Source organism: Salvia hispanica, chromosome 3, assembly GCF_023119035.1.
Source record: "Salvia hispanica cultivar TCC Black 2014 chromosome 3, UniMelb_Shisp_WGS_1.0, whole genome shotgun sequence".
Taxonomy (NCBI): domain Eukaryota; kingdom Viridiplantae; phylum Streptophyta; class Magnoliopsida; order Lamiales; family Lamiaceae; genus Salvia; species Salvia hispanica.
In genome coordinates, this window is record NC_062967.1 from 51,496,234 (window position 1) to 51,523,425 (window position 27,192).

General features: G+C 38.1%; 3 protein-coding genes across 6 annotated transcripts; 2 read left to right on the forward strand and 1 right to left on the reverse strand.

Moving 5' to 3' along the window:
• The first annotated feature begins 2,961 nt into the window (after positions 1-2,961).
• LOC125214063 (probable aquaporin NIP5-1) lies at positions 2,962-6,436 on the forward strand. Its single transcript, XM_048114932.1, has 2 exons — positions 2,962-3,836; positions 5,557-6,436. The coding sequence occupies exons 1-2, from the start codon at positions 3,618-3,620 to the stop codon at positions 6,232-6,234; spliced, it is 897 nt and encodes a 298-aa protein (XP_047970889.1). The 5' UTR covers positions 2,962-3,617; the 3' UTR covers positions 6,235-6,436.
• Positions 6,437-8,356: 1,920 nt separating this feature from the next.
• Positions 8,357-16,700, reverse strand: LOC125216268. Of its 3 annotated transcripts, none has more exons than XM_048117940.1 (13): positions 16,550-16,700; positions 15,944-16,027; positions 14,731-15,814; positions 12,753-12,760; positions 12,192-12,367; positions 11,522-11,582; positions 11,292-11,390; positions 10,498-10,592; positions 10,027-10,140; positions 9,791-9,858; positions 9,294-9,404; positions 8,833-9,055; positions 8,357-8,604 (listed from the first exon to the last, which is right to left on the reverse strand). In XM_048117940.1, the coding sequence occupies exons 2-13, from the start codon at positions 16,005-16,007 to the stop codon at positions 8,494-8,496; spliced, it is 2,214 nt and encodes a 737-aa protein (XP_047973897.1). In that variant the 5' UTR covers positions 16,008-16,027; positions 16,550-16,700; the 3' UTR covers positions 8,357-8,493. The 3 variants fall into 3 exon arrangements, with proteins under 3 accessions (XP_047973897.1, XP_047973896.1, XP_047973895.1); XM_048117939.1 differs by having other exon boundaries at positions 14,731-15,871; XM_048117938.1 differs by having other exon boundaries at positions 14,731-16,027.
• Positions 16,701-16,804: 104 nt separating this feature from the next.
• LOC125216269 (membralin-like protein At1g60995) lies at positions 16,805-22,134 on the forward strand. 2 transcript variants are annotated; one of them, XM_048117941.1, is made up of 15 exons: positions 16,805-17,052; positions 17,246-17,308; positions 17,436-17,864; positions 18,023-18,104; positions 18,396-18,457; positions 18,647-18,741; positions 19,325-19,404; positions 19,723-19,806; positions 19,921-20,037; positions 20,325-20,410; positions 20,496-20,602; positions 21,041-21,132; positions 21,213-21,289; positions 21,424-21,883; positions 21,961-22,134. In XM_048117941.1, exons 1-14 carry the CDS (start codon positions 16,900-16,902, stop codon positions 21,880-21,882), a joined length of 1,986 nt encoding a protein of 661 aa, XP_047973898.1. In that variant the 5' UTR covers positions 16,805-16,899; the 3' UTR covers position 21,883; positions 21,961-22,134. The 2 variants fall into 2 exon arrangements, with proteins under 2 accessions (XP_047973898.1, XP_047973899.1); XM_048117942.1 differs by having other exon boundaries at positions 19,990-20,037; positions 21,424-22,134.
• Positions 22,135-27,192: the final 5,058 nt, after the last annotated feature.

Genomic DNA, 27,192 nt, shown 5'->3' on the forward strand with positions numbered 1-27,192 from the left:
TTTGCGCATTGTGAGACACAATTGTGAAGCTGCAAGTTTATAAAAATTGGGATGCTGAAATCTGAATATATATTCAGTGATTCTAAGTTAGTAGTTGCTTAAGACTAGGCTATTAATTAATGCAAGTTATGCATAAAATAACGAATGCAAAAAATATGATCACAACTAAAAAAAATAAACTCATGCTGTTAAAAACTAATTAGTTTGACTCACTAATCCTCCTTTTTCTCTCTCTGAGTTATATATGTTATTTAAATTAAGGCCTAAGGGGCATCACATATAAATATGTTAGTGGTTTGACTTTATAAACTGGAGACAGTATGATTCGTTGAATATATATGGTCCTATACTCCTATCTATAATCAATGCAATATTTGAGAGGAGAAAAAAGAATAATTAAACATATAGTAACAAATATACATTGAATGAAAAATAGAAATGGTAGACAAATTAATCAAGAGGGGGTGGATTGGGAATAAGCAATATTTATCAATATATTATTTAAACAGTTTATGAAACATCAAAATATAAAATATTCAATATATAGTATATCATGCATGTGGCTGCAATATTAACCTCGTTGTTATAATCTGAAGATCATGTAGTTTATAAATGAACACATTACTAAACAACACACATAATTAATGAATACATCAAATATAAGGACAACTTAAATGAAACATCAATGTAAATAGTTCAACATCAATTAATGTCATACATAATTTACATATGTAGTTTTTATATTATTAAATTGTTTGACACATATTTGATGTGAACCCAATTCCATTGATGTTAATGCTGTAGCAGTACCTTAACTTTTGTTAATGAGTGATGTAGGAGAAACTATTTTGTTTTCAACTTTGTTCTGAAAAAATCAATTAATGATTTTAATAAGGGTTTTTGGCCTTTTAAACCAAAACATTTTCCCAAATTCCGGTTTTTCCCATGAACTATGAGATTTGTTTCTAAAATCACAAACTTTCATTTCGTTAGGATTTTCCCCCGGCGGGTCATCGACGAAACCCGGGTTGTCTACGTGTCAATTTTAATCCTATTTGTCACTAAATTGATTACTTGGATCCTATTTGGCACAATAAATTATTACATAACAAATGACAACTTTTGAATAAACAAAACACCACTTTAACATTTTGAATTATGCTATTCGGGTCGGAAATGTGCTATTCGGGTCGGGTCGGGAAAATCCTAGCGAAAGGAAAGTTCGTGGTTTTAAAAACAAATCTCATAGTTCATGGAAAAAACCAGAATTCGGGGAAAGGTTTTGGTTTAAAAAGCCAAAAACCCTTTTAAAAACTAGTACTACTTCGTACGTCTCTATTCCTGATGGGTTGTATTCTTTTTTAGATCGTCTAATTATAATGGGTCGTATTCTTTTTTTAGATCGTCTGGATATAGCTGAGTCATTTTATTTTTCGAAAAAATCCAACACACTTAATCCGTGTTACTTTACTCTCATTGTGAACTTGATATCAAAAAGAAATGTTTATATTACTAATAGGACAAAAGGAGTAATTAGTTTGATAATCCTTCTCTTTCCCTTCGTTTCTCTCTCCGAGTTAAGTGAAGGCCTATGAGGTCATTCATATATGAATAAGTTAGCGGTTTGACTTTATAAACTACAAACATGATTCGTTGAATAATGTATATGGTCCTATCTATAATCAATGGAGGAAAGCAATTAATATTGAAAGGAGAAAAAAGAATAATTAATCATGTAACAAATTAAATAGAGTGAAAGAAAATAGAAATGGTGGACAAATTGATGAGGGGGGTGGGAGGGAGGTGGGTTAGGAATAAGCAGTAGGCTAGATAACATGTAATAATGCATAAAGTAGAATAAAATAATTCAGCTTGGCTGGTCATTGACTTTCTTTTTATTATTTTAATTTCCTGACGTTTTGTTTTATTAAATGATTAATACTAAAATATAAATTTGGTCCTATACAGTGACTCTAAAAAACTTTTAGGTCCTTTACATTACATTTATTATCTTTTTACATTTATTATCTTTTGATCCTAAACAATATATCTTAGTCAAAATTAACATTTTTTTCGTTAAATGTAACGATCAATTATAATTTGACCAAATTAGTGACTTAATTATAATCCAACTAACCGATTAACCTAAATAATTCAATATTAAAAATTTTAAAATATTTTTCACTTATATCAAAATATATTAATAATCATAAATGTTTAATACAAATTTAATAACATTAAAATTGAATTATAATTTATAAAATATTCAAAAAATTAATAATACTCCATTTGTCCCAAGAGTCCTGTTTTGCCATTTCGATCAGTCCCACAATAAGAGTCTTATTTCAATTTTACCATAAATGGTAGGTAGGCCCCACATTCCACCAACTTATTCCACTCACATTTTATTATAAAACGAATATATATAAGTCGGACTCATATTCCACTAACTTATTCAACCCACTTTTCTTTACATTTCTTAAAACCCGTGCCATAACCAACTATTCCGGGACGGATGGAGTATTAAAATTTATTAAATATTTTTTTACCTATAATAAAAATTAAATTAAATTAAATTTTCACAAATTTTATTTTTATTATAGGTAAATATTTCATAAGTTTTAATTTAATTAAATTTTTATCAAATACTTTATATATTGTAAGTTAATTTTTATTATAGGTAAAAATATTTATAAATTTTAATATTAAATTAATTAGATTAATCTAACTAATTAGATTTAAAATTAAGTTATTTTTTTTTTGTTAAATTATTTTCGACCGTTAAGTTAAACAAAAAAATGTTAATTTTGGATGAAAAAAATATTATTTAGGTCCAAAAATAACAAACTTAATATAAATAATCAAAAAGTTTTTTAAGGAAATGTAAAGGAGCAAATTTAAATATTAGTGAATGATTAATAATGAAGCCACGAACACACCCTCTCGCTTTCTACCTCGTTATATTCAGTTGCATTTCCCCTCCCTTCTTCACTCACTCCATCTCAAACAAATTTCTCATTCCTCTCTCTTTCTCTCATAGCTATTCATATCATCACCATCATCATCATCTTCTTCGTCGATTAATCCTGGATCAATTTCTCGGATTTTCAATTCCTTAATCCTACTTTTATAAAAACCTTTCCGAGTATGTAATCTTGTGTTTTTCAGGTTTCTAGCTTCAAAATTCTCTTACCAAAAAAAAGAAAAAAAATTCATTTCTACTGAATTCTATGCATCCATCTCTTATTTGCTAGTTGCAGATTAAGCTGGATTTGTTATCTCCTATTCCGTAGCTGCACCTTTAAAAAAACCTTCCAATTATGTAACTTCACCTTTCTTCAATCAAACCTTCATCCTCTCCAAAAAAAAAAAAAAAAAAAAAAAAAAAAAAAAAAAATCAAAAAAACAAAAGTCTGGTATGCTGAATCTGTGAGTAGTGATCGCGATCGATCTGGATACAACACAGCATCTCGTGTAGCTCCAACTTTAAAAAAACCTACACAGCATGTAACTGTAGCCGTATCCATCTTCACCTCGCGTTTTCCGCTACTTTTTTTTATTTAAAAAAAAAACAAAAAAAAAAAGAGATAGATCGAGATCGAGATCGAGATTTGAGAATGAGCGGGGACTACGAAGCTGGAAACACGGCGATCTCTGCACCGGCGACGCCGGGGACGCCGACGCCGCTGATGCCATCGCTGAGGGTGGACTCGATGTCGTACGATCGGAAGTCAATGCCTCGGTGCAAGTGCCTGCCCGTTGATGCGCCCACTTGGGGCGCCCCTCACACATGCCTCACCGACTTCTCTGTGCCTGATATCTCACTCACTCGCAAGGTATTTTTTTTCATTTTTTTAAACGCAATGATATTCGTGTGATTGCTTTCGTCTTTTTCTGTTGTGTGGGGTCCCACCTTTTTTTTCAACGAACTAGAGCAGCTGCATTAGTATTACCACATAAATGGTGAAACAAATGGCTCCACCAATTCTATAGCTAAGCCTCAATTATTTAATTGCGGATTAATCAAGGTTTTATTTTGACTAATAAAACATAGTTATCGGGATTGGATCTTGTCTAATGAAGTTGGTAAATGTATTTGTTTCATATGGAGAATTGAGTAATTATATATTGAGAATAATTGAGAGAGGTGAAAAAGCAGATTGATGCTTTTTGTTTTGGTATTATTTGATTAAATGGTGATGTGCCACAAGCCTGTCACCTATTTTTTGACTCTTATGTATATCACTGTCTGTTATGTTACTCGCGAATTGATGTGACGCCTTTCCTTTTCACATTTCCATCATACTCCTTTCCGCAATGTTTTTTTCTATTACAAAGCCAAAAGCAAGGGTGGACTATAACTCATTACTTTAGCACTCATCAGAGCATTCATAGTAGGCGGACTATACCATTGTTTGGCTATAGTATGCTATTGTAGATGGTCACCCTAATCCCCACTCATGGTTTAGGGTGGGGCTTAGGATGACCATATACGGTGGCATACTATCCTCCGCAACTATGGGGTGAGGTTTAGGGTGACCATTTATAGTGACTGACTATAGCCCGAACATTGCTACAATCATGAGCTATAGTCCCCCCTATGAATGGTTCCATCCACCGCAGGCATTTGGACTATAGTCCGGACTATAACTTTTTATTAAAAATTTTTCTTTATCTTGTTTTTCACTTTATAAATACACCACATTTTACTAATTTTCTCATGCCTTCCAATCTCTTAGTTTTTAGTACTCCCTCCGTCGATCGATGAACCACTTTTCTTTTTGGTTTGTCCCAACAAAGATGTCACATTACTAAAATGGAAACATTTTTTTTCTACTTTATTCCCCTCACTTACTTTACTCTCTCCACTTAATGTACAATTTTTGGTAATGTACTTCATATTCCACTAACTTATTCCCTATTCATATTTTATTAGTATAAAATTAATATTTCATTTGTCCTAATAAAAATGAAATGTTTTTCATTCAAGTTGTTCCATTCAAAATAAAATGTTTATTAAAATAAAAGCATCATCTCTATTTTTCTCCCTCTTTTACTTTAGTCTCCTTTAACTAATTCACAAAAGTAGTACTCCCTTCGTCCCACAAAGATTGTCTCATTTTTTCATTTCCATCCGCCCTACAAAGTTTGTCTCATTTCACTTTTACCATTTTTGGTAGTGGACCTCATATTCCACTAACTCATTCCTACTCACATTTTATTATAAAACTAATACTTTAAAAGTAGAACCCACATTCCACCAACTTTTTCAAACTCACTTTTCATTACATTTCTTAAAACCCGTGTTGGGTCAAAGTGGGACTATCTTTGTGGGACGGAGGGAGTATCAATTAATGACCAAAATAAAATGTTCTTCTCTCTTGCACAAAATAAAATGGAAACAGCACCAACATTTTCAAACGCACTTGATATTACATTTCTTAAAATGTAGTAGTAACAATTAATGACGGAGTAGTATCAATAATTTTAGAAAAGAGACATTAGGAGCAACTTGGTAGAGTGGATAACAATGTGTGTTCTTATTGTGTTGTGCAGCTGGGAGCAGAGTTCGTAGGCACATTCATCCTGATATTCGCAGCGACGGCGGGGCCGATCGTGAACGAGAAGTACAACGGGGTGGAGAGCCTGATCGGGAACGCAGCGTGCGCGGGGCTGGCGGTGATGATCGTGATCCTGTCGACGGGCCACATCTCCGGTGCACATCTGAACCCGTCCCTCACCATCGCCTTCGCCGCCCTCCGCCACTTCCCCTGGGTCCAAGTCCCCGCCTACATCGCCGCCCAGGTGTCCGCCTCCATCTGCGCCTCCTTCGCCCTCAAGGGCGTCTTCCACCCCTTCCTCTCCGGCGGCGTCACCGTCCCCTCCGTCGCCACCGGACAGGCCTTCGCCCTCGAGTTCCTCATCACCTTCAACCTCCTCTTCGTCGTCACCGCCGTCGCCACCGACACCCGCGCGGTCGGGGAGTTGGCGGGAATAGCGGTTGGGGCCACGGTGATGCTTAACATCCTGGTGGCGGGCCCGTCCAGCGGCGGGTCGATGAATCCGGTAAGGACGCTGGGGCCCGCGGTGGCGTCAGGGAACTACAAGTCCATATGGATATATCTGGTGGCGCCTACTCTCGGGGCGGTTGCGGGGGCGGCTATCTACACGCTTGTTAAGCTCCGTGGGGAAGAAGAGGAAGCGCCCCGCCCGGTCAGGAGCTTCCGCCGCTGATTCGTGTCTGCCACTTTCCGATTATGAATGTTATGGTTTGATGAAATAAAGGCCGGGGACGACGAGACAATATTTATTGATTATGACAATCGCCCTGAGTGAGTGATGAACTAATGTGTGTGTTTGTGTGCTTGGACAACTTTGTAATATTTTCTTCTGTTTCACTACTTCGTGCTATACATATACAGTTGTTGTGTGCTAAGTTCTTTGATTTGCTTTTAAATTCATGGTCGTCCTATATTCTGATATAAGGTGTGATATTAGAATTATACATATAGTTATATAAGGTGTGAGTCAAATTAAAGACAATATGTTTTGGTTTAGAGTTAGTTATTTAATTTCATAAATTAGAGTTGATTATTTTGTTTCCATAGTTGGTATAGTAGTGGTAGGGATGTCAATGTAGCCCGCAACCTGTGGGCCGACCCGAATAACCCGCCAAATTTACAGGGTTAGGGCTGAAAATTTGTAGCCCGATAAAATTACAGCCCGATTAGCCCGCACCCGATTAACCCGCAACCCGTTAGGGCCAGACCCGAAAACCCGATAAAATTTCTATCGTTCTATTTGTTTGACTCTAATTCGACACTTTATTGGTTATTTTATAATATAGATTACCAAAAAATAACTATCAATTTTATATATTAAATATATAAATTATATATTAAATTTCTATTAACATAATAATAGATATATAAATTAAAAACTTCAAATTCACTAAAAAATATATTTAAAATTCTAAAACATGCTTTAAAATTTCTTGATGTTTATGTTTTATTTTGCATAAATCTCAAATATTAGTATTTGATCATGTTTATGTTTGAGTTTAAGCATATATTTCAAATTTATCATAATTAAATATTTTACATTTTATAAATATAACTATTTTTCACCATTATTTATTGGATTGAACACATGTTAATTTTATCAGTAGCAACCCGATTAGCCCGCTAGGCTAGCCTGAAACCCGAGCTTTTAGGGTTAGGGTTGAACTTTCATAACCCGAAAAAATCACAGCCCGATTAGCCCGCACCCGATTGACCCGCAACCCGAATAGGGCTGGCCCGATCGACATCCCTAATTAGTGGTATAGTTAATGGCGTATTGCTAGTTCATGTTGCACGTTTCTCTATAAATAGTTGTAATCCTTTGTGGCATTAAATCAGGGAAGGATAGACCGCCATATTTACCTTTTCCTTAGTTTATCAAGGCTTCTTAAATTTCCGTAAGTATAATTATTTTATTGGAGTTGGAAATTAGAATCCACTTCAAGGATTCAAGTTCATAACAGAAAACACCACCAACGTGAATCATCACAATTTATTGCAATTCAACTAATGCAACTATATAGTAGTACTCCTACCTTATTTGGTTATAAGATATGGACGAATGGAGCCGCATCTCATCCTTTTGAAAAAAGAATTCTCGTTTTGCGTGATTGTAGAAAAAAAAAAGTTATCCAATTGAAATTTTTAATTTTTATAAAAGAAAAATAAGTCAATATTATTTGCGTGTATAAAAAGAAATATACCAATGCTATTAAGGTTTTCAAGAGAAGACCGGGCCTTACACGCTAATGATATTGACGTGTTCAAATTTTAAATGAAACACGTCAATTGCATTAGCGTGTCTTTCTTTAAACACGACATGACATTAATGCTTTGTCGTGCTATTCTTTCATAGATCTTAAAAATTTCTCTTCCAAGTAACCTTTTTTCAACAAAATCCCTTAGTATTGGCAAACACAATAAGGAAAAGCGAAGGCGCTCAAGCACTACCAAAAGTAATTTTTGCTTGTTTTTCTTTCTTCCAAAATTTTCAAAAACTACTTTTTGCCCTTACCAAGGTTATGTCGTGGAAGAATAAATCGTCGAGTGTTGAATAATAAGAAGTGGCTTAATTTGAGATTATAAAATTGCAGAGGACAAAAATGGTAGCCACTATATGTCAGAAAGAAGAAGAATGACTGGCAATAAAAATGAAATAATAGAATATTACTACTATTAGACCTTTTATGGCTTTCTTTAAAATCTAAAAATTATAAAAAGTGATGTGACTAGTGACTAGTACTTCAATCATGTATGCAACTTATGCTTTGATAAAGCTGAACACTTGAAGGGCATTGAATCAAACAGCATGAATTAAAATAACAAGAGTAACATAGTCTCAAACCACATTCAGTATTTTGTTAGTTCTCCTTCCATAAATTCCCTAAGAAACAGGAATGCCTGTTTGCCACATCCATAGACATCACCGCGTCTAACTTTGGGGAATAAAATGCGCACGAGCAATATGGTAATCTCTTCCAGCAATCCAAGCACCAGTTTGCGTCCATGTTATATCGTCCCACTCGATATTATCGTCCATAACCTGGCCAGTTTAAGAGAGCAGGTACAAATTAGCAGCATTATAGCATGTTATCCTGACCAAATATGGCAAGACTGAATTTCGCATATGCAATCTAGAAAAGATCCAACTTGAAAATCAAAAGGATCTCATCCCCCCGCATTCTATCGAAAGTAGCAAGGATGTGATTTTTGAGAAACAAGGTAAAGACATGAGTCCTAAGAAAAGTACCAGCATGCATGGATGTATTACCTCTACATGTTCAAGGGGCAATGGAATTCCAATACTCTGCATACTTGTCTGGGGAAGGGGGCGCTTAACCCGTGACCATCGGAATACATCCACGACAGTGTTTTCACCATCCACAGCACTTCGTTCACCATTAATGGAATGTGCATTGTTAATTTGAGCTCTTCCAGTTTCAGATGCTGTTCCAGTTTTTACTACCTTCTCTTGATTAAAGCATAGTTCATACCTATAGATAGCTCATTAAAAATAAAAAATACTCATCCCCCACAACTAGTAAACTGAAGAGAACATGATATACTGTACAGCCCCAAGAGTTATTTCTATGATCATGTATAGCACATGAATGACAAAAAGAGTTGAGAATTATTATAATAAAATCATCTACTCCTACTTGGTAAGGAAATCAAACTACAAAGTAGAAAATCTGCTTATAATTTGATTTAAATTTAACCCAAAATATATACCTGCAATAATGAGTCTCTACATATAGCACTTCTCCCTTCTTTAAGCGTGCCGATGTAAAGTGGGACTTTTTTGGACCTTTGTCAGCAACCGCACTCATGCTGTATTTCAGCCTAAATAAACCAGAAATCAAAAATAAGGGAAAAGTCACAGGTAGAAATAAAAAGGAGTACAGCAATTGGTATACCATCCCTTTTTTAGCTTATTAGATACTTCACCAGGATCATTGTTGATAATAACAAAAACAGTGATCACTTCAGAATATCATGACCAGGATTTATGACAAATAATTGTTACACGAAAAAGCAATATAGAATTTGATGGAGTTTAACCTTAACTTAACTAGCCGAGGTAGAATATATTTGCACAATCCACATATCCAGTCATTCATAAAGATAATGCTAATTAAACGGGACTAATAATGATGGTCATAAAAAAAATTTAATGCGAAAACCCGTATAAGAGTTCAAATAGTACAGTTGAAGAGCGCATAACATACCAAGGCTCCATGCAGAAGTTGAATAGAGTTGTTACTTCACGGACAAACTTTTGTTGGCGTAATGCATTCTGGAAAAACAGATGTAAACTTATTTACTTTATGTTTTTATTTATTGAGGGAGTGGGTGTTAGGTTAAGCTATTCACAGGACAGAGAAGGTAACGTATTCCTTATCAATAACAAAAGATGTGTGTGCTTGGATATGATAGAGTAGATAGAACATCACGATGCAATTACCGAAGCTGCAGCTCTAGTAGTCATTTTGCGCTCCAAAGTAACTGGAATACAAGTAGGCTCCACAGTTGATGATTGCGTAAGACAAGGTTTAAGATCAACAATCACATCTTCTTTCTGATAAAGAAACCAGATCAATATAAGTAAATGAGTTAATACTCTCTCTGTCCCAAAGCGTCGTGAATTTCTTTCCATTTTGGTATGCCTCACAACAGCATTCATTTTCCATTTTTGGGCTCTAACCCACTACAAACCTTTTATCTTTTACCCTTACTTTACCAACTTATTCACAATATCACCAACCATGGCCCACCACTAACTTTCTCCACTAACCACTCATTACCTACAATTTTTTACTCATGCCATAAAAAGTGATTAATGTTTCTCTAGGACGGAGGGAGTAGTAAATAGCTGTGTGTGAGAGAGAGAGAGAGAGCAAAGGCAAACATGAAAATACATAGCAAGTCTAACAACCTTTACAAAGCAACATCGCTCAACACGATAACTGCAACCAATGGCTGCACCCCATGCACGGGAACGGACATTATTCCTCAGTGAAGAAATATAACCTGGCAGATTTAATGAAATAGAGTCAATTATCACAAAGCGTAGAACCCACAGAGAAATGGATGTAATGCTTTCCTAGAAAGATACTACTTAGCAAAGCATCAACTTTTTAATGGAAAAGGTACAGACCAATTAGTGACTATAGCTGGGTTCTGTTCTTCGGTAATGAAGTCTAACATGGAAAGGAAAACATACATGTAAAGCAATAGAGAAACATATACTCCACTACTCAATATTATGTATACTACTTCAACAGTTACACAAAATACTAAGGTCCAACTACTCACATTTGCCTGTGAATATACTTCGGGTATAACAACAGATGATGATAATAATAATAATAATAATAATAATAATAATAATAATAATAATAATAATAACAACAATAATAATAATAACAACAATAATAATAATACTCCTAGACTCCTAGTAGATAAAGTTATGTAAATTGAGGTAATGGAAGCATCAAGAGGTTAGCCGACAATTCACTAGCCACAAGTGCTATAGTCCAGGCAAACTATGTTATGAGCAGGCATTCTCTCTCCTACCCTCTTTTCCTCGTACTGATATTTCTATTGACCCAGTGTGAAAGAACGTTTTACATTGACATGCACTACATTTAACTATCAAAAGTCAGGACTTATGGAAACATCTGCTTAAAGAGCATGAATAATTTATGACTGGTTATATATTGAACATACTATCTTGTGGTGGCAGCACTGTGATAGTAGCCCTTAACTCCTGAGTAGTAGATGAAGGGGGAGAAGCTGTTGGGCGACAATATCCTGTATGCATCAGAACTAAACGAGAGTGTTTAATGTTAGTCGAAGTAGCATCAAGTACCTCTTGATTGTGCAACATAAAGAAGCTGAAATCCAACCAAAAAGTAAGAACAGAAAGAGAAAGCTGCAATATATGACACTGAGCATACCAGCCACCAAATCAGAGTCCACCGTATACACATCAGTCCCCCAAAGCTGACCACATTTCACCTGCACAGGAATGAGGGTAAAGTATAAAAGAAATGTGTCACAAGAAGGAAAGTTAAGAAGTGTGCTCTGTTTTGTGGGACACCCTAAAATGGCTATGTGTACACTATTTTCTGGGATGGAGGGAATACCTTTATTAGTCATCATTTGGAGCACAAGATGCAGAATTTAAGCTACTAAGCATTTATTATTTTTTGGTCTGAAGATATAAAAACCGAGTGCTACCCACAATTAAGTTAAGTCCTTGATTTTGAAGCCTCGCAAACTTACTAAAGCATGTATCTCATGCTTATACTACAGTTTGTACTTTGTAATGCATATAGTAATATGAACTAGAGAAAATTTAGTCTGCTTTTATTTTGAATATTAAGCTATAATAAAGTAGTTCATTTAAAGGTGTAAAAGAGCCAGACATATAAAAGAAATGAGTTTTTAATGCTGGAAATGGGCAAAAGCTTGGTAAATTAATAAGGCATGAACATCTCAGGATGCAAAAGTATGAATTACCTATAGATAGGAGATTCAGAAATACAAGTGGAATCTATAAAGTTCAATCAGTGACTGGGGCCACATAAGAAGTATGAGCATCAGGAAAACATATAATCATCTTACTTGCCGATTAGTAGCAGCAACATGTTCTGCTGGTATGCAAATTTCTAAAGTTAGGCCATTTTGAGCGCCATCACATGCTTTATCAGCTTGCAATGATTCATATTCCTTCCACAATTTTATGAGTTCTTGCATGCACTCACCAATTCTATAAACAACACGGGACACACCAGTTTTACCTGCAAATGGACATCATGGATTCAAGATAAACACTATGATGTATCAGGAAATCTCATATAAAATCACAAAGAGTGCAGCATGGTATGTTCGATGCCCTAGGTAGTATCAGAAACTATGGGAGAAAAAAGCAAATAGCCAGAGGAAACCCAGAATATTATGTAGGAACTCCGGCTATTTAAGATACCATGAATTCGCTGCATTATAGTATTCATTGAAGCAAAGTTCAAGAAAATTTAGCCCTACTGCTAAATGCTTTGATCAGGTACTTCTCATGGCCATGTTAATCATGAAGTACTCCTCTAAGAGAAATGAAAAGCAAACCAGAAATCCAAGTTAATTATGCAAATGGAAGGTTACAATCATCCAGTCCAATTCGAGCATTACCTTGTGACCTGCAGAAAGGTCAAAACAAACAAACATAACAGAGAAGAGTTAGGAACATCTCTGCAAGAGAAGTGAAACAAGAAAATCAAGTAGTAAGTGCACACATCATTAAACTGTAGATACAGGATACAACAAACAAAGGAACTCATGATAAGCAAGTAAATAAATCACCATGTTACTCAATTACTCATGCTTAATCATACCACAGAAAATTATGATGCGCAGAATTACATGGAATCACCTGCACAACCAGGGCAGGGATGGAAGGAATGAAAAAGAGACGTGAATCCTATAGTAAATCTGTCTCTTCTACGGGAAGGGGTTAATATCATTTTAATTAATGAAGATGAAGTTCAAGTTGTCGTATTTAGGTGGTTGCGGAGTTGGGGGGTCTACAAGTAACCAAATAATGTTCTATAGTGTGGCACACGAACTTTGGTAACAAAGCAATGTATATGAAGGCTTCCTGGTACATTAATTTCATCTTGAATATTTCTTTAGCTGGTTGAATGCGGATTAATTCTATCCAAGAGTTCCCTCACGAGAAGGCAATTGGGAGCACAAAATTCTTTGTTAATTGGAAGGTAACTACAAATTGTTCTCTCATTTTACCGATGAGTATCTTATCTTTTATCTCACTTATCTAACAAACAATTCTTACAATCATATCTCTCTCCAGTGACTTGGCAACAGTGGGGAGCATTGAATTTTAAAAATACATTACCATTAAGTCTCTCGCCTCCATTTAAGAAAATGCGTATCTCGACAAAAGTGCATAAGCATTAATTAGTACACAAATTCTAAGAGGCCGATTTCATACAAACTGCAAAAAATACGAAATTAATCTAATTTAGGCAAAGAAGTTTAAATCTACTTATCGGAACATATGTTACCGCTGAGAAGAAGATAGTTTTTGATAGAGAGAGAAAGAGAGTTCAATGAAATTTCTGTCAAGGGAACTGCCAAGCCTATTTTACTTTCTTCGGGATTGGGAAATGTTTTTGTTTAACTAGAATTGGGTTAAGATTGCTGGTCATAAATCATTAAATGGAAAAAAGGAGGGAATTGTTTAAAAGTGTTACTAAAACTGAACACTGGCCATTTAGTGCAGACATAAATGCTTTTTCATGATACAAAATTTGTGCCCCCACACCACACCCCTAATATTGTTCCCCCGCCCATGCACATAAAATTAAATCAATTGTAGTATATGTTAGCATGACTATCATAGTATATATACAAATTCAGGGTATGGTTCTCACAAAAACGTATTCTTGTGAGAACTACGATAGAACTCTTACACTAACCTATTAATCATTTCGCAATATTTGCACAGTGAATAGTTCATTTATAGGTTCGGTGCAACAGTTCTCTTACATATAAGGTTTGGTGTCTACATGATCTTAAATTTTGATAATTGTATAGGTTTATTCCCATGGTATCAACTCTACAATTTTACAAAGCTGCTTGTATCAAATAATGGAGAAGAATTGACAAATTGGCACAGATCTAGGAGTAATTTTTTGACACGCTAGTCTATTAAATATTAGGGCTTCCTCCAAACAACACCAACCAATATTGATTGGCTTCAATTTTGGCACCAAGTCCATACAGCTCTAGTTATTCATTCAAACCAACTCTGGACTTCATTTTATCCCCATTTTTACCTTCGCATCTCCCCATCATCTTAAATATTTTATGTTTAGTAACTGTTAGCATTTGTGATAAGCATATTTGAAATAGTCAATAAATGAAAAGTGTAAAGGTAACATCCATTTATGGGGAAAAAATGAACTTGAGGGGTTGGTGATGGTTTACAGATCTAAAAGCTGTCATAGTGAAAAGGGCTAAAAAGCTCCCTTTCTCAAAGGGTTGGGGATGGTTTCTCAAAGGGCTAAAAAGGTCCCACCTCCATGCCACAAATGCACTCGGAATTAAAAGCTGTCATAGTGAAAAGGGAAAGATAATAAAATCATACCCTTCATTATCATTGGCACCAGATCTAAAACGTGAATCATGATTCCCCAATTGAGGACTACCTCTTGGCAGCAGCATTATTTTTCTCTGCTGAACCCCACAATGTTCTCTTTCTCGTTCAGGGCCTCCTTCAACTTGCATACTGTCTTCTAGTTCATTTTCATGATACCTAATGCGTTTATCGGGTCTATCTGATTCTAAATCAACATCCCTTTCCTTCTTTTTGTCTCTTGCCTCCCGGTCAACATTTTTCCAATTGTCATGATCTTTCTTCTTCAGTTCTAAAGAGAAGTTTTCCTGTTTACTAAATTTTCCAGGAACCTTCTCATTCTGAGGAGCCTCTTTTTCTGATCCATTCCAAAACTCCTTCACATTATCTTTTTCCTTTTCTGGCTCTTTCTTTTCAATTCCCCCCCTCTCATACTCTCTTTCCTCCTTTCCCATATCTTTGTTCTCATTAATGTTATTATCATGCTGCAAGGTGTTCTGGCGATCACTTCTTTCTTTTTCTCTTTCCCCCAAATCCCTGTGCTTCACTTCTTTACGCTTTCTATCTTTGTCTTTTAGCTTGTCATCAACTTTTTTATCGACCTTGTTCTCCCCAACTGCTTCACGAGCTTGAGTAAAGTCCTTATCATCAACATGCAAAACTTCATTACCAGCATCTGTTGGGCCATGCAAGCTACCTCGCGATGTTTTCCCGGTTTCGGCATTTCCTCCTGGGACATCAGGATATTGTTTCAGTCGGTGTTGTTCTTTCACATCTTTCAAATTCAACTGGCTGTTGGATCCTCTACAACCATCCTTATCTAGCTTCTGATTGCCCTTAGGTTCAGAATATGTGTCTCTTTCATGTTTTGATTCTTTACTATCATCACATCTGCCATCATGTTTATCAGATTTGGCAGTCTGTGGCAAATCCCTGGATACAGACTTCATGTTGCTATTCTCGACTTTAACCTCTTTGATGCTGTCTTTTGAATCCGTGAACTCCATCCTGCTCTCTGAACCTACATGATCCAAGCGTGAATCATTTGGTGTTGGCACCCTGGGTAACATATTAGGAAGCAACGGCGATCTCCGATCTGCATCACGAGACTCATTGTTACGCGGTGCAATCTTAGGTGCAACAACCTTCCCACCTACACCAGAATATGTTCCCTGGTCATCATGTGGATTCTTTAAAACAGAAGCGTGACTGTGATTGACATTACCACCAGCAATGCCGCTGCCATTGCCCCCATCTTCATGAGGCCTTCTATTAGGAGTTCCACTCATCTTTCAGTCAAATGAGTAACCTAAATAAAAGAGAGCAACATAGTCACAGCAATTGATGGCCGACGCGTGCTTTACAACAAAAAATCTGGCAGCATATTAGCAACAGTCATTAAATTCCATCGTATATTTTTCATAGAAATCCCTCTTTTGTGGACTTACAGTGGGCCCTTATGCATTTACAATCGCATTCAAGGTTACCTTCAAAATCTTATTTTAGCAGATTAACCCAACACTTAATAAATTTGGCAAACACAAGTCATTGAACCAAGCAACTTAGCAGATTTAGCTCGAATTTTAGGAAAAGATGCTTCGATCGTTTGAATGTTAACCGAGCAACGGAGTTTTAAAAAATACAGTGATGAAAGCAAGGTTGAGAAAATTAGTGAAAAATATCAAGCCCTTCCAACGACCAATTATATAAAAAGACTAAATTAGGGCATGGAAACACTAACGAATTCAAACATTCCAGCAAAAACGGTATGCATATTACATTTTTTGTATTGAAACGACAATGAAAAGGAGCAAATTTAGGTAAAACATACCTCCGCAGCGGGGAAGAAGGAATTGAATTGGTTTGAGGAGCAAGTGCTTTTCTTCAGTCTGTGATAGATTTGAGAGGTTTCGTGGATTGTTAAAAGAGATTGAAGAACCTCGTCGTCTACAAAATTTATAAGAGAGACATGAACGACAGTGAGGATCCGTTGCATAATATTTAATGCACAGTATTTTATTTTTTTATAGAATTACGCCAACACGTGAGAAAATAAATAAAATAAAATAATATGTTAGGCGGCTAAAGGTCTGACCAAAATCAAAATCCCTAACAATGGAAGCTGCAGATGAGAAATTCGCCGGATAATTGGTCTTCGTCTTCCTCCTCCGGCAATTGAAAATGGATCCAGAGCAGACCTTTATTCGGGTGCAGGAGCGCTTTTCTGAGATGCTCACCCCCAATATCAGAGCTAAGCTCGAGTACTTTTTCCTCTTATTGGCAATTACCCTCTTCTCTATCCTCGTTGTTATGCACGCCAATTATGTTCAGCAGGTTTCCTCCTTTATCACTCTCTTCTTCTTCTTCTTCTTCTTCTTTTCTAATTCCACTAAAATTGTGTTTTGGTGTTGTTTCATTATCAAATTATTTTTTCATCTTTTCAGTTCCATGTTTGCATCTTTTCCCCTTTTAATACTACTCTATTATGATGGAAATTTTACTGTATAATTATGATTGAATGCTGCAGCCTGGCTGTTCCAGTGAGTTCCCTAGTGCCAATATGTCTGATGCCCAGCTTATTCAGATTAAGGTATGAAATGATCCTTCTTTTTTTTTAATCGAAATCATGCTCTTCTCCAAAAGTCTTTGTCCAACGTGCTAAACTTTCTTGTTCAACTGATTATGACGGCTTCTTAGTTTTATTTGCTCTCTTTCAGATCACCAGCGCTGGCTTGTGGTCACATAATGAGCCCATTAATCACGAGATAGACGCCTGTGTTAAAGAAACTGGCGCTGAAAGTGAAGAACCCACCAATGTGGATGGCGACGGTTCACCTCATTTGGCCGCAGTTTCGTGGTTGAGCTGGATAAGCTCTGATGCAAACATGGTGAAATCTCGACTACAATTTTGGAAGACTGACAGTGATGTATTAGAATCCCAAAGAGAAATTTCTATCAGCAGTGAAAGGTTTAAGCCACCATCTGATGATGTGATAATGAAAGTCAGTAAAGATGTGCCTCGGAATAAGTTTTTCGTTTCGCCAAAAGAATCTCTTAGGGCGGCTATATTTCATATTGGTAGAAAGTGGCATGGCCGTTTGTCTTTCTTTCTCAGATTAGCAAGGCGAACTCTTGGAGGTTTATGGGTCAGACTATGATGATATATTTCTTCCTTTCCCTTTCTGTGAATTGGTTTCCAATGATGTCAGGAATCTATATACATCTTTTCTATGAGAGATTATTTAATGCAGCAGACATACTTTGCAAAACAGCTCTAATTAACCGTAGCCGCACATCCATGCAGGACATTGCTGGTATTAATTTGAATTTTGATATTCCCAAGTGGCTAAAGATCTTACATTTGGACAGGTTCAACTCCTATGCAGGTAGATGCTTTCACTGCTCATATATTTACTAGATTTTTGGTGACATTTAATGCATGGTTCCCGTCCATTCAACCTCGAATAATGAGATTTTAGCTCTTTTGTTTTGCAATCCCATGGAATTCGATATCACTTCTCTATGTAACCTAATTTGTAATATGTTAGATTATCCTAAATCCTAGCATGCTTTTGTTTCAAAGTTTTCCTAAACTTTGGTTGACATTCTGAGAGTGCTGCCTTGTAGACATTGTAAGTTCTCATGCAACCTTATTGTACTTTTTATTAATATCTCAGTGCAGTGTCTAGAGAAGAGAAGCAAGGCATTTGAACCAGCTTATTTGTATACCATGGAAAAGGTTTATTTATAAGTTCATTTGATTTTCTTGTTTACTTTTCTGCATCGAGCTATTCCCTGTTGTGGTGAATAATATTGGTAATTTACATTTTGCCTCTGGAAATTTTCAAGATTTACCCTCCAGGAGGCAGAGCCTCATTTACCCTTCTCTCTCACTGTCGGCTTTTTTTTTACGTGATGCTTTGTGTAGGGTTATTTTTTGTTGCCTGAAGAAGCTAGATCAAGGCATGGAATTCATGCAGTTAATATCAGTATTTCAGCTCGACATAATTGCTTTGGCAATCGGTAATATAGTTTTTCTTTTTCTTGCATTCTAAATGAAAAGACTGCTCGTTTAATTGATATTTTCTTTTTGCATAGTTTGAGCTAAGGTTTCAAAGTCTTTTATCTACATTGTACATGAATAGGTTATCTTTTCTCGTTATAAAAAAAAGGCTATAATTTATGCTGTTACTACACAGTCCCTTTCACTCAGATATTCATTGACACTTTTACTGGGCTAGCTGTGGGGAGTGGTATGATTCTTTGAATTAGACATATCTGCTTGATTTTAGCAATGTGATAGTAGTAGCTAACTACTCACTTAGTACATGTATAGAGCACATTTGATATTAAACTAGAATTCAAATTTCAAAACAAATAAATTTACATGCAGACCTTTCTACCAAAGTTGTTCACAGTTCACAATACATGAATTGGAGTAGAAGATAGCAAGTTAACTTGATATATGTATTCTGCTTCCAGTAAAATTTATTTACTTGAAATGAAATCAAGTACTGCGGATAATTATGCCATTAGCACATTAAGACAACTAACCTATTATGTTTCTAGCTACTAACGTTAAATTGATATGGTGGTTTTTGTTCAGGTGGCAGCAGTTGTTGATAAACAGGGTAGTAGGATATGACACTATTTTGATGAATAGTTTATTGAATTCACCTGGCCAAGGTATCAAGTTCCTGTGCTCTTAGTTATTGTTCAAGCTTGAAAATTTCTTGGATTTTTGCTCTTCCATAAAACCACACTGATTATTGCATAACAGACGGCCATCTCCTACTTAATTCTTGCACTGCTCTTCTGCCACATAACTATCTGTGAGTTAATGGGTTTTGTCAAATCAACCAATTTATGGTGTAAATTTATTACTCGTAACCTTTAATATACTTTTTTCATACTTAATATGATTTTGCTATCTTAATCAATAGCCTAGAGTACTATCACTATGTGTTTCCTTCCATTATACTAGATGTTTTGCAATTTGGGCAGGTTACCTTTACAATTACCAAACAAAGGAGTTCTATAACCTTACCTATGCTCACGAGCAGCCTGAAAGTTCTGCAAAATTCGGAGGTTAATGTTTTGCCATTTCCTCACTAGATTCAGACATATCTAAGCTGTCTTTTAAAAATTAAATGTCACATGATAATTAAACATGACATGCTCTTCTTCTGCTGTCCTTTGAAGACTATCTTGTGACCAAGTGCGGCGTATTAATGATGTCACTATTTGTTTTCTTCACTACCACAATGTCAGTTTCGTTTACATTGAGAGAGACACAAACGCGTATGCTGAAGTTTACAGGTTTGTTTTGACAAATGAGCTAGTATTATTTAAATGATCGTCCTCGTCTTTCATTATGCCATGCAAGACTTTCATAAAAGAAAAACATTATTGATTAAGTCAACTTGAGTCTTATGCTGTCACCACAAAAGTTCCATGGTTGAAGATATAGTGTGACACAACTTGTTGTTAATATACAGTATATTTGATTTTGACTTGATTGCTGAATGGCGTATCATAATGTTTTTTTTTTTCTCTCCTCTATATCTATATTGTCTTTACTTGTCATATCTGTATCCTTATTTCAGTGCAGCTCCAGCATCATGCTCGACACAGGCTTCCAACCTTTCAACTGATTTTTGTGCATGTAATAGAATCGCTTGTTTTTGTGCCGGTAAGCATGCAACTACTTTTAGTGATCTTTTGCTCCTTGTACCCCTTTTTAAGTGAACTGACACGTCTCCTTATTTTGCATCCAGATAATGATTGGAATACTATTTTTTCTATTTGAGTTTTATGATGATCAGCTTTTGGCTTTCATGGTCTTGATTCTTGTCTGGATCTGTGAACTCTTCACGCTTATCAGGTGGTCCCCTTTCCTTAGCTTCTACCAAACAACAAAAGTATGAAAAAAGCAATAGAAGCAAATTCTTATTAAAATATTAACAATATTATATATCTATAAAACCAAACATTTTGAATGATATTTTACAGCTGAATGGCTTTTGATGAAATTAATTTGCCTAACCTTGTGGATAAGATGTCTGACTTCTAAGGAAAGCCACCAGATGCCAATGTCTCTACTATCCATATGTGTAGGGTTGTTGTAGACTATCATGTGTGATCCACAGCATTAAAGCCTGATAACACACTAATCAGACCTTCCCTGCTAATTTATATACGATGTTTGGTATAAATGCAGATATAAAGCACTTAGACCTATTATTTCGGTTTATGATTCTATGCGCGACTAATTCTTGAGCATTCTATTTACTGACATAGTTGTTTCTTGTATTGCCTGCAGTGTCCGTACACCTATATCAATGAAGTTCTTTCCTCGGTTCTTTTTGCTCTACTTTTTAGTGTTTCACATATACTTTTTCTCCTATACATATGGTAATATTCGTGTACCTCAGCATCAGATGATCATATTATCCAAGTCATTATTCTCTGACATGCCAATTTTGTGCATGCAGGGTTTTCTTATTTAGCTCTCTCAACTTCTGCTGCATTTATGCAGCACCTTGTCCTCTATTTCTGGAATAGATTTGAGGTACATGCTTCAATTACTATATGTATGTAAGGTATAATGCAGTATGGAAAACAATGTGAAGATGCTATTATTCTTCATGTCCTCCCATTGTTATAGTCAGTTAGGGATCGATTCCTAATAGAATATCCTGCCAGGTTCCTGCTTTGCAGAGGTTTATGCAAAATCGTCGTTCACATTTCCAGCAACATCCAGATTTTCATATCACATCTTCTACTATTCTGGCATCAACGCTACGCATCACAAGATTAAACACAAGGAACCCTGGAGCTGTAAACTCAGATATGGCCGCTGGACCTGTACCTCGAGGTGGGGGAACTCCAAGAAATGCTCCAGCTGGTCCTGAGGAACAGCCCCCTAATAGGTTAGGCAATCCTCTGAATCTTGGCGAACAACCTGTCCTTCGTCAGCCAGAGGGTGGAGGGAATCCTGGGGCCATGAGTTCGTTTAGTTCACTGCTGTTGTGGATCCTTGGGGGAGCTTCATCAGAGAGCCTCAACTCTTTCCTGTCCATATTTCGAGACTTCAGAGATCAAGGTCAAGTTTATGCAGAACCTCCGCAGCAAGAAAATCGTGCACCACAGAACAATGAATGAGGTATCCCTGGATACCTAGTTTGCTCTCTATTCAGTAAAGTAAAACTGCTGATGCGCCCTCGGATCAATTCATCACAGCTACAGTTTGTATGATACTGTCAAGACGGGATTAACAATCAACACATGGAGCCAAAATTTGATGAGAGCAATGTACCCTAATACATATGCTATTCTACTGTAATAACATGTACATAGGCAAATGGCCAATTTCAGAATTTCCAAGTAAAGCAAAATCCTACTCAGTTTTGTGCAGCGACTTTTATCTCATTCGTTCCTATAAATACTTCACTTCATTCGCACCTCAAAATATTCTCTTGCTATCTTAATTATAGAACTATTTATCATAATTGATGTTAAGCGTAAGTTTATACTCCAGATTTTTTTTTCAACTTTATACAAGCACCAATGCTTAGTAAGAAACCTCATAGCTAAATAAGTTTAAAAAAACATGGGGAAGGAAACGGCGCGATCCCCCTCAAGGGGTGCACCGCCGACCGACCTTGATCTTCTGAGAAGGGTTCGAGTGAGCATATCTGTCGGGAGCCGAAAGATGCTGAACGGAATTAACCAGACAAATCGCTCCACCAACCACGATCGACCATGCACCACCACCCATAGAATCAAGGAAGAGACAACTCTATGGAATTAATATTCCATGGAGGTGCTGCCTATTGCGTCCATGCGCGCATGGGTGTGTGGCTCGCCAGCCTTCGGACCCGCGTCTCTTTCGGGCCTTCGGGCCCGTGCAGCCTCGGGCCTCCCCCTGGGCCTTCGGGCCCACGGTGTCTCCCATCGGGCCTGGTGTCCAACGGGCCTCGGCCTGGAATCATGCCCCATGCATGTGCTTCCCGTCGGGCCTCCGAGCCCGGTGCCTTAACGGAGCTCGGCCCGGAATCATGCCTCGTGCATGTGCTTCACGTCGGGTCTCCGGGCCCGGTGCCTAAAACGGGCCTCGGCCTGGAATCATGCCTCGTGCATGTGCTTCACGTCGGGCCTCCGGGCCCTTCAGCAATTCCATCGGGACTCCGGGCCTGGTGCCTAACCTAGAAAAAATACCTCAATGCCGGAGAGGTAGGGCCTCCATACGTGTACGGGCACGCGGTGGTACGGGCCCACCGTAGAACGATGCAGGAGGGGGTTCCTGGGGTGTGTGTATGTGTGTCCCGTCAGTTAAGTCGAAACATGACTCCCAAAAAATCCTACAACAAGGGCTTCTTTAGTGGGCCTGTACCCAGTGGCGGACGCAGGATTTTTACGATGGGGGTTCCAAACCAATATTCCTTACCGTGATAATTTTTAGCGCCGATGACTAAGAGAATCAATTATAAAAGTTAGAGGTACGTGTAAGGAGATTGTTAATAGATGCAAGGTCAACGTAAAAGAAAAAGCCAACTTAATTTGAGAAAAGAGTTTTTAAAAAAATAAAACAAAATATAAATCATTGAAGAAAAAATGAGTTAAACTGAATTCTTAATATTAGCAATGTAACATGTAGAATAAAAAGTGATATAAATAGTCACACATAGAATATAAAATAAATAAAAAACCAATGTAAAATAAAAGAAACTATAGTAATTGTTCTTATAGTAAGAATCAAACTCTCAAATGCATATAATAAAAAATATAATCTTTGTGTAAGAATCCTACTCAAGTCATTAAATAAGAAAAATAAGGACATTTATAGATGTAAGGAGAATTAGTAAAAATAGAATGAATAAGTTCTTAATCTAAAGCTTAAAATGTGAAACAAATAAAGCTGCTAGAGCTGGGAATCAAACTCAAACCATACTCCACGTTGAAGGCAAAGAAAGAAGCCATCTGCGCTGCTGCCTTGTTTTGTTTGAAGTGTCAATATATATATACTAATACAAAAAATGTTTGGGGGTTCCATGGGACCCCCATGGCACTGAATAGGTCCGCCACTGCCTGTACCGATTAGGGTTTCTGGAGTAAGGGGCCCTTCGCGGTGGGTCCGTGCGACTATAAATATTGTTTACCCATACTTTAGTTTTTAAGGAGCACCATTGGCCTACTGGCAATTGGCGCTAACTCCTTACCCGTCCATGAGGTCAGTGGTTCGATCCTCAATGGAGACAACTTGTGGAGATTTTATGTCCATAAGGTTTCTGCCTCTTGCGTGCATGCGCGCATGGCAGTGTTTCTCGTGGGCCTTCGAACCCTCGGTGTCTCCCAACGGGCCTTCGGGCCTGGTGTCTAACGGGCCTCGACCCGGAATCGTGCTTCGCACATGTGCCTCCCGTCGGGCCCCCGTGCCCTTCGGCGTCTAATCCCTAAGGGCCCCCGTGCCCTTCGGTGTCTCATCCCTTAGGGCCTCGCGCCCTTCGGTGTCTATCTCGGCTTCCGTCGTGTCAATCTTGCCTTCGGGCATGTCCTATCACGGAGGGCCTTGTGCCCTTCGGCGTCCCGCCAATGCCTTCGGGTGTTGAAGAGTCGAAATGTGACTCCCAAAAAATCCTACGACACGGGCTTCCTTAGTGGGCTTGTACCGACTAGGGTTTCTAGAGTAAGGGGCCCTTCGGGGTGGGTCCGTGCGACTATAAATATTGTTTACCCATACTTAGTTTTTAAGGAATACCATTGGCCTACTGGCAAATGGTGCTAACTCCTTACCCGTCCATGAGGTCAGTGGTTCGATCCTCAATGGAGACAACTTGTGGGGATTTTATTCCCATGAGGTTTCCGCCTCTTGTGCTTGCACATGGGTGTGTTTCTCGTGGGCCTTCGGGCTCTCGTCTCTCTCGGGCTGCTGGCTCGTGTCTCTCGTGTGACTTCGGGCTCGCTTCCTTCGGGCCTTCGGCCCGTCCATCACTTGGGCCTCCGGGCCCTCGGTGTCTCTCTTGGGCCTTCGGGCTCGCGTCCCTCTCGGGCCTCCGAGCTCGAGTCTTTCAGGCCTCCGGGCCCGTGCCGCCTTCGGGCCGCTCCCTTTGGCCTTCTGGCCCTCGACGTCTCCCATCGGGCCTTCGGGCTTGGTGTCTAACGGGCCTCGGCCCAGAATCATGCTTCGCGCATGTGCTTCCCGTCGATCCTCGTGCCCTTCGGCGTCCAATCCCTTAGGGCCTTCATGCCCTTCGGTGTCTAATCCCTTAGGGCCTCGTGCTCTTCGGTGTCTCTCGCGGCCTCGCGCCGTGTCCTTCGTGCCTTCGGGTGCAAGAACGTGACTCCCAAAAAACCCTACGACACGGGCTTCCTTAGTGGGCCTGTACCGATTAAGGTTTCTGGAGTAAGGGGCCCTTCGGGGTGGGTCCGTGCGACTATAAATATTGTTTACCCATACTTTAGTTTTAAGGGTTGAGTTTTTTGCTCTCTAGAAGTCTCATCCGATTCTCTCTAGACTCCCTTTTTCACCTCCCTCACTATACTAGGGTTAGGGTTTCAGATTGGCGGCGCCGTCAACCCTGTAGGGTTTCTTAGCCGCTTTCCTCATATTCTACTCCGTTGTTGCCGTTCCCTCACCGGATTATCTACCCCATGGTGGCTTATTACACAGCTGATTGGCGGAAACAAGTGTGTTTCACACACCTCCCCTCCTCTCGATCGATAGGAGAGGGGAGGCCCCTTATCGATCATTGAGATTAACCATCCCGACGATCTGTTCGCCGTTCCTTTCTTCTAACCATTCGAATGTGGTGAGGAATCCAAGCAATCCCGTCGCCCTCAGCGCAATGCTCTCTTCAGAGGAAGGCTGTCATACGTGGCGCCGCCTACCGGATCAAGAGAGGGCGGTTTCTTTGAGGTATCACGAACGGAAATCGATTGGTACACTCTCGCCTACTCGTTTTCTATCTACTTGAGTTTTGTTCGTTGTGTTTGTGCTGGTTTGTTATTTAACTAGTATTGTCAGCATCCTTCAACTTTGATCGATCAAGGATTGGATATAGGATAGTTGGTTCTTGTTTTAGCAGATCTGATCATTTTAGAATATGGATCCTCACCCTACGATGAGGAAACATAAACACTTCACCCATCTCTGCAAAGTGGGTGGTGCGCAGTATAATCTAGCTTCTCTAGTTGAGCATTTCAAGATCTCCCTTCAATCCACGGATAATGGAGTGACTAGAAACAAGACAGAAGATGAGCTAATGAGTGAAGTTGACTATCAACTTCAGCTAAAGTGTAATAGTGCGTGGCTTGCTGAAAATCAATCTTCAAAGCCGGACTCAAGCCTTGCAGCACGAACACTGATTCCTGTGGAAGGTATAACCATTGACCCTACTAGTATTTCACTAACTCAGGATGATATCCTACCCATCAGGGTAGGATGGGGTCCGTCGTTGTGTGGAAAATTTGCAGGTAGGTTTCCCGGGAAAGCTGTAGTCTATAACTTGGTACAAACATGGGGCGTACCAACGAATGTAGCCTATCATAGCAAAGGGTGGATTTTGTTCAGCTTCAGGACATACTCGGATCTCGAAAGGGTTCCAAATAAGGGCCCTTATGCAGTTTTTGGTGTTCCACTCATCCTGGAAGATAACGTCAGGCTTCAAGTTCCTGTCTGGATTCGCATTCAGACCTTCCTCTCACGCTATGGACAAAATCGGTTGTGGAGAAAATTGCATCTTCTATAGGCATGCCTGTGGCCCTCGAGTGCAAATCATCCTTGATATGAAGAAAGATCCCCGGGATAGCATCGATTTAGTTCTCCCCGACGGTTCCTCGCTACATCAACGCATAATCTTTGAGCACTTACCAAAGATATGCCATACATGCCATAAGCAATAAGCAAGTCTACAGGAACGTAGACCCGCTCTGATACCATTCTGTAACGCCCCCATACCTAATTAATGGGAAACGCTACTAAAAAAAAACTAAACAATAAATATAAATTTCATCTTTAAACTAAAATAAATGATTTGATCAACTATAAAAGAAAATATAAAATGACCATCAATTTAGCTTAGTTCATGCAAGGATTTTTCAAATAATATCTACAAGATAAATTCCCCAACATCGAATGTACCTATTTTAGCAAAAGATGGTTTTTGTAAAGTTTAACCTTCTATTAAGCTATCCAAAAGTTAAGGCCTTGCCTAGTCGGGTCACAACCTGAAACTACGCTGATCACTGACAAAACTATGAATACAGGGTCACTGCCCACACAAAATAGCCATAAGCAGTTACATAATTCCAAATATAAAGGCATCAACGTTCTTTCTTTAAAAAAAAAAAGAAAGCCCAAAAGGATGTCTACTAGTCAAAATAGGGAAGTCTGTGGATCACGTTGACTGCTGCCCCATCACCGACTCCTTATTCAACGTTCTATTAAACATAAGCTTTAACACCTACACCATT

What these genes read in the sequence shown, in the direction of transcription:
- LOC125214063 (XM_048114932.1), top strand. Translation starts at nt 3,618, where the DNA reads ATGAGCGGGGACTACGAAGCTGGAAACACGGCGATCTCTGCACCGGCG. An exon ending in ATATCTCACTCACTCGCAAG is followed by an intron (nt 3,837 to 5,556) that starts GTATTTTTTTTC and finishes TGTGTTGTGCAG; the next exon opens with CTGGGAGCAGAGTTCGTAGG.
- LOC125216268 (XM_048117938.1), bottom strand. Translation starts at nt 16,007, where the DNA reads ATGAGTGGAACTCCTAATAGAAGGCCTCATGAAGATGGGGGCAATGGC. An exon ending in AGCGATGTTGCTTTGTAAAG is followed by an intron (nt 10,141 to 10,497) that starts GTTGTTAGACTT and finishes TTTCTTTATCAG; the next exon opens with AAAGAAGATGTGATTGTTGA. An exon ending in GTAGAGACTCATTATTGCAG is followed by an intron (nt 9,056 to 9,293) that starts GTATATATTTTG and finishes AGCTATCTATAG; the next exon opens with GTATGAACTATGCTTTAATC.
- LOC125216269 (XM_048117941.1), top strand. Translation starts at nt 16,900, where the DNA reads ATGGATCCAGAGCAGACCTTTATTCGGGTGCAGGAGCGCTTTTCTGAG. An exon ending in GAACTCTTCACGCTTATCAG is followed by an intron (nt 20,603 to 21,040) that starts GTGGTCCCCTTT and finishes TATTGCCTGCAG; the next exon opens with TGTCCGTACACCTATATCAA. An exon ending in ATTTCTGGAATAGATTTGAG is followed by an intron (nt 21,290 to 21,423) that starts GTACATGCTTCA and finishes ATATCCTGCCAG; the next exon opens with GTTCCTGCTTTGCAGAGGTT.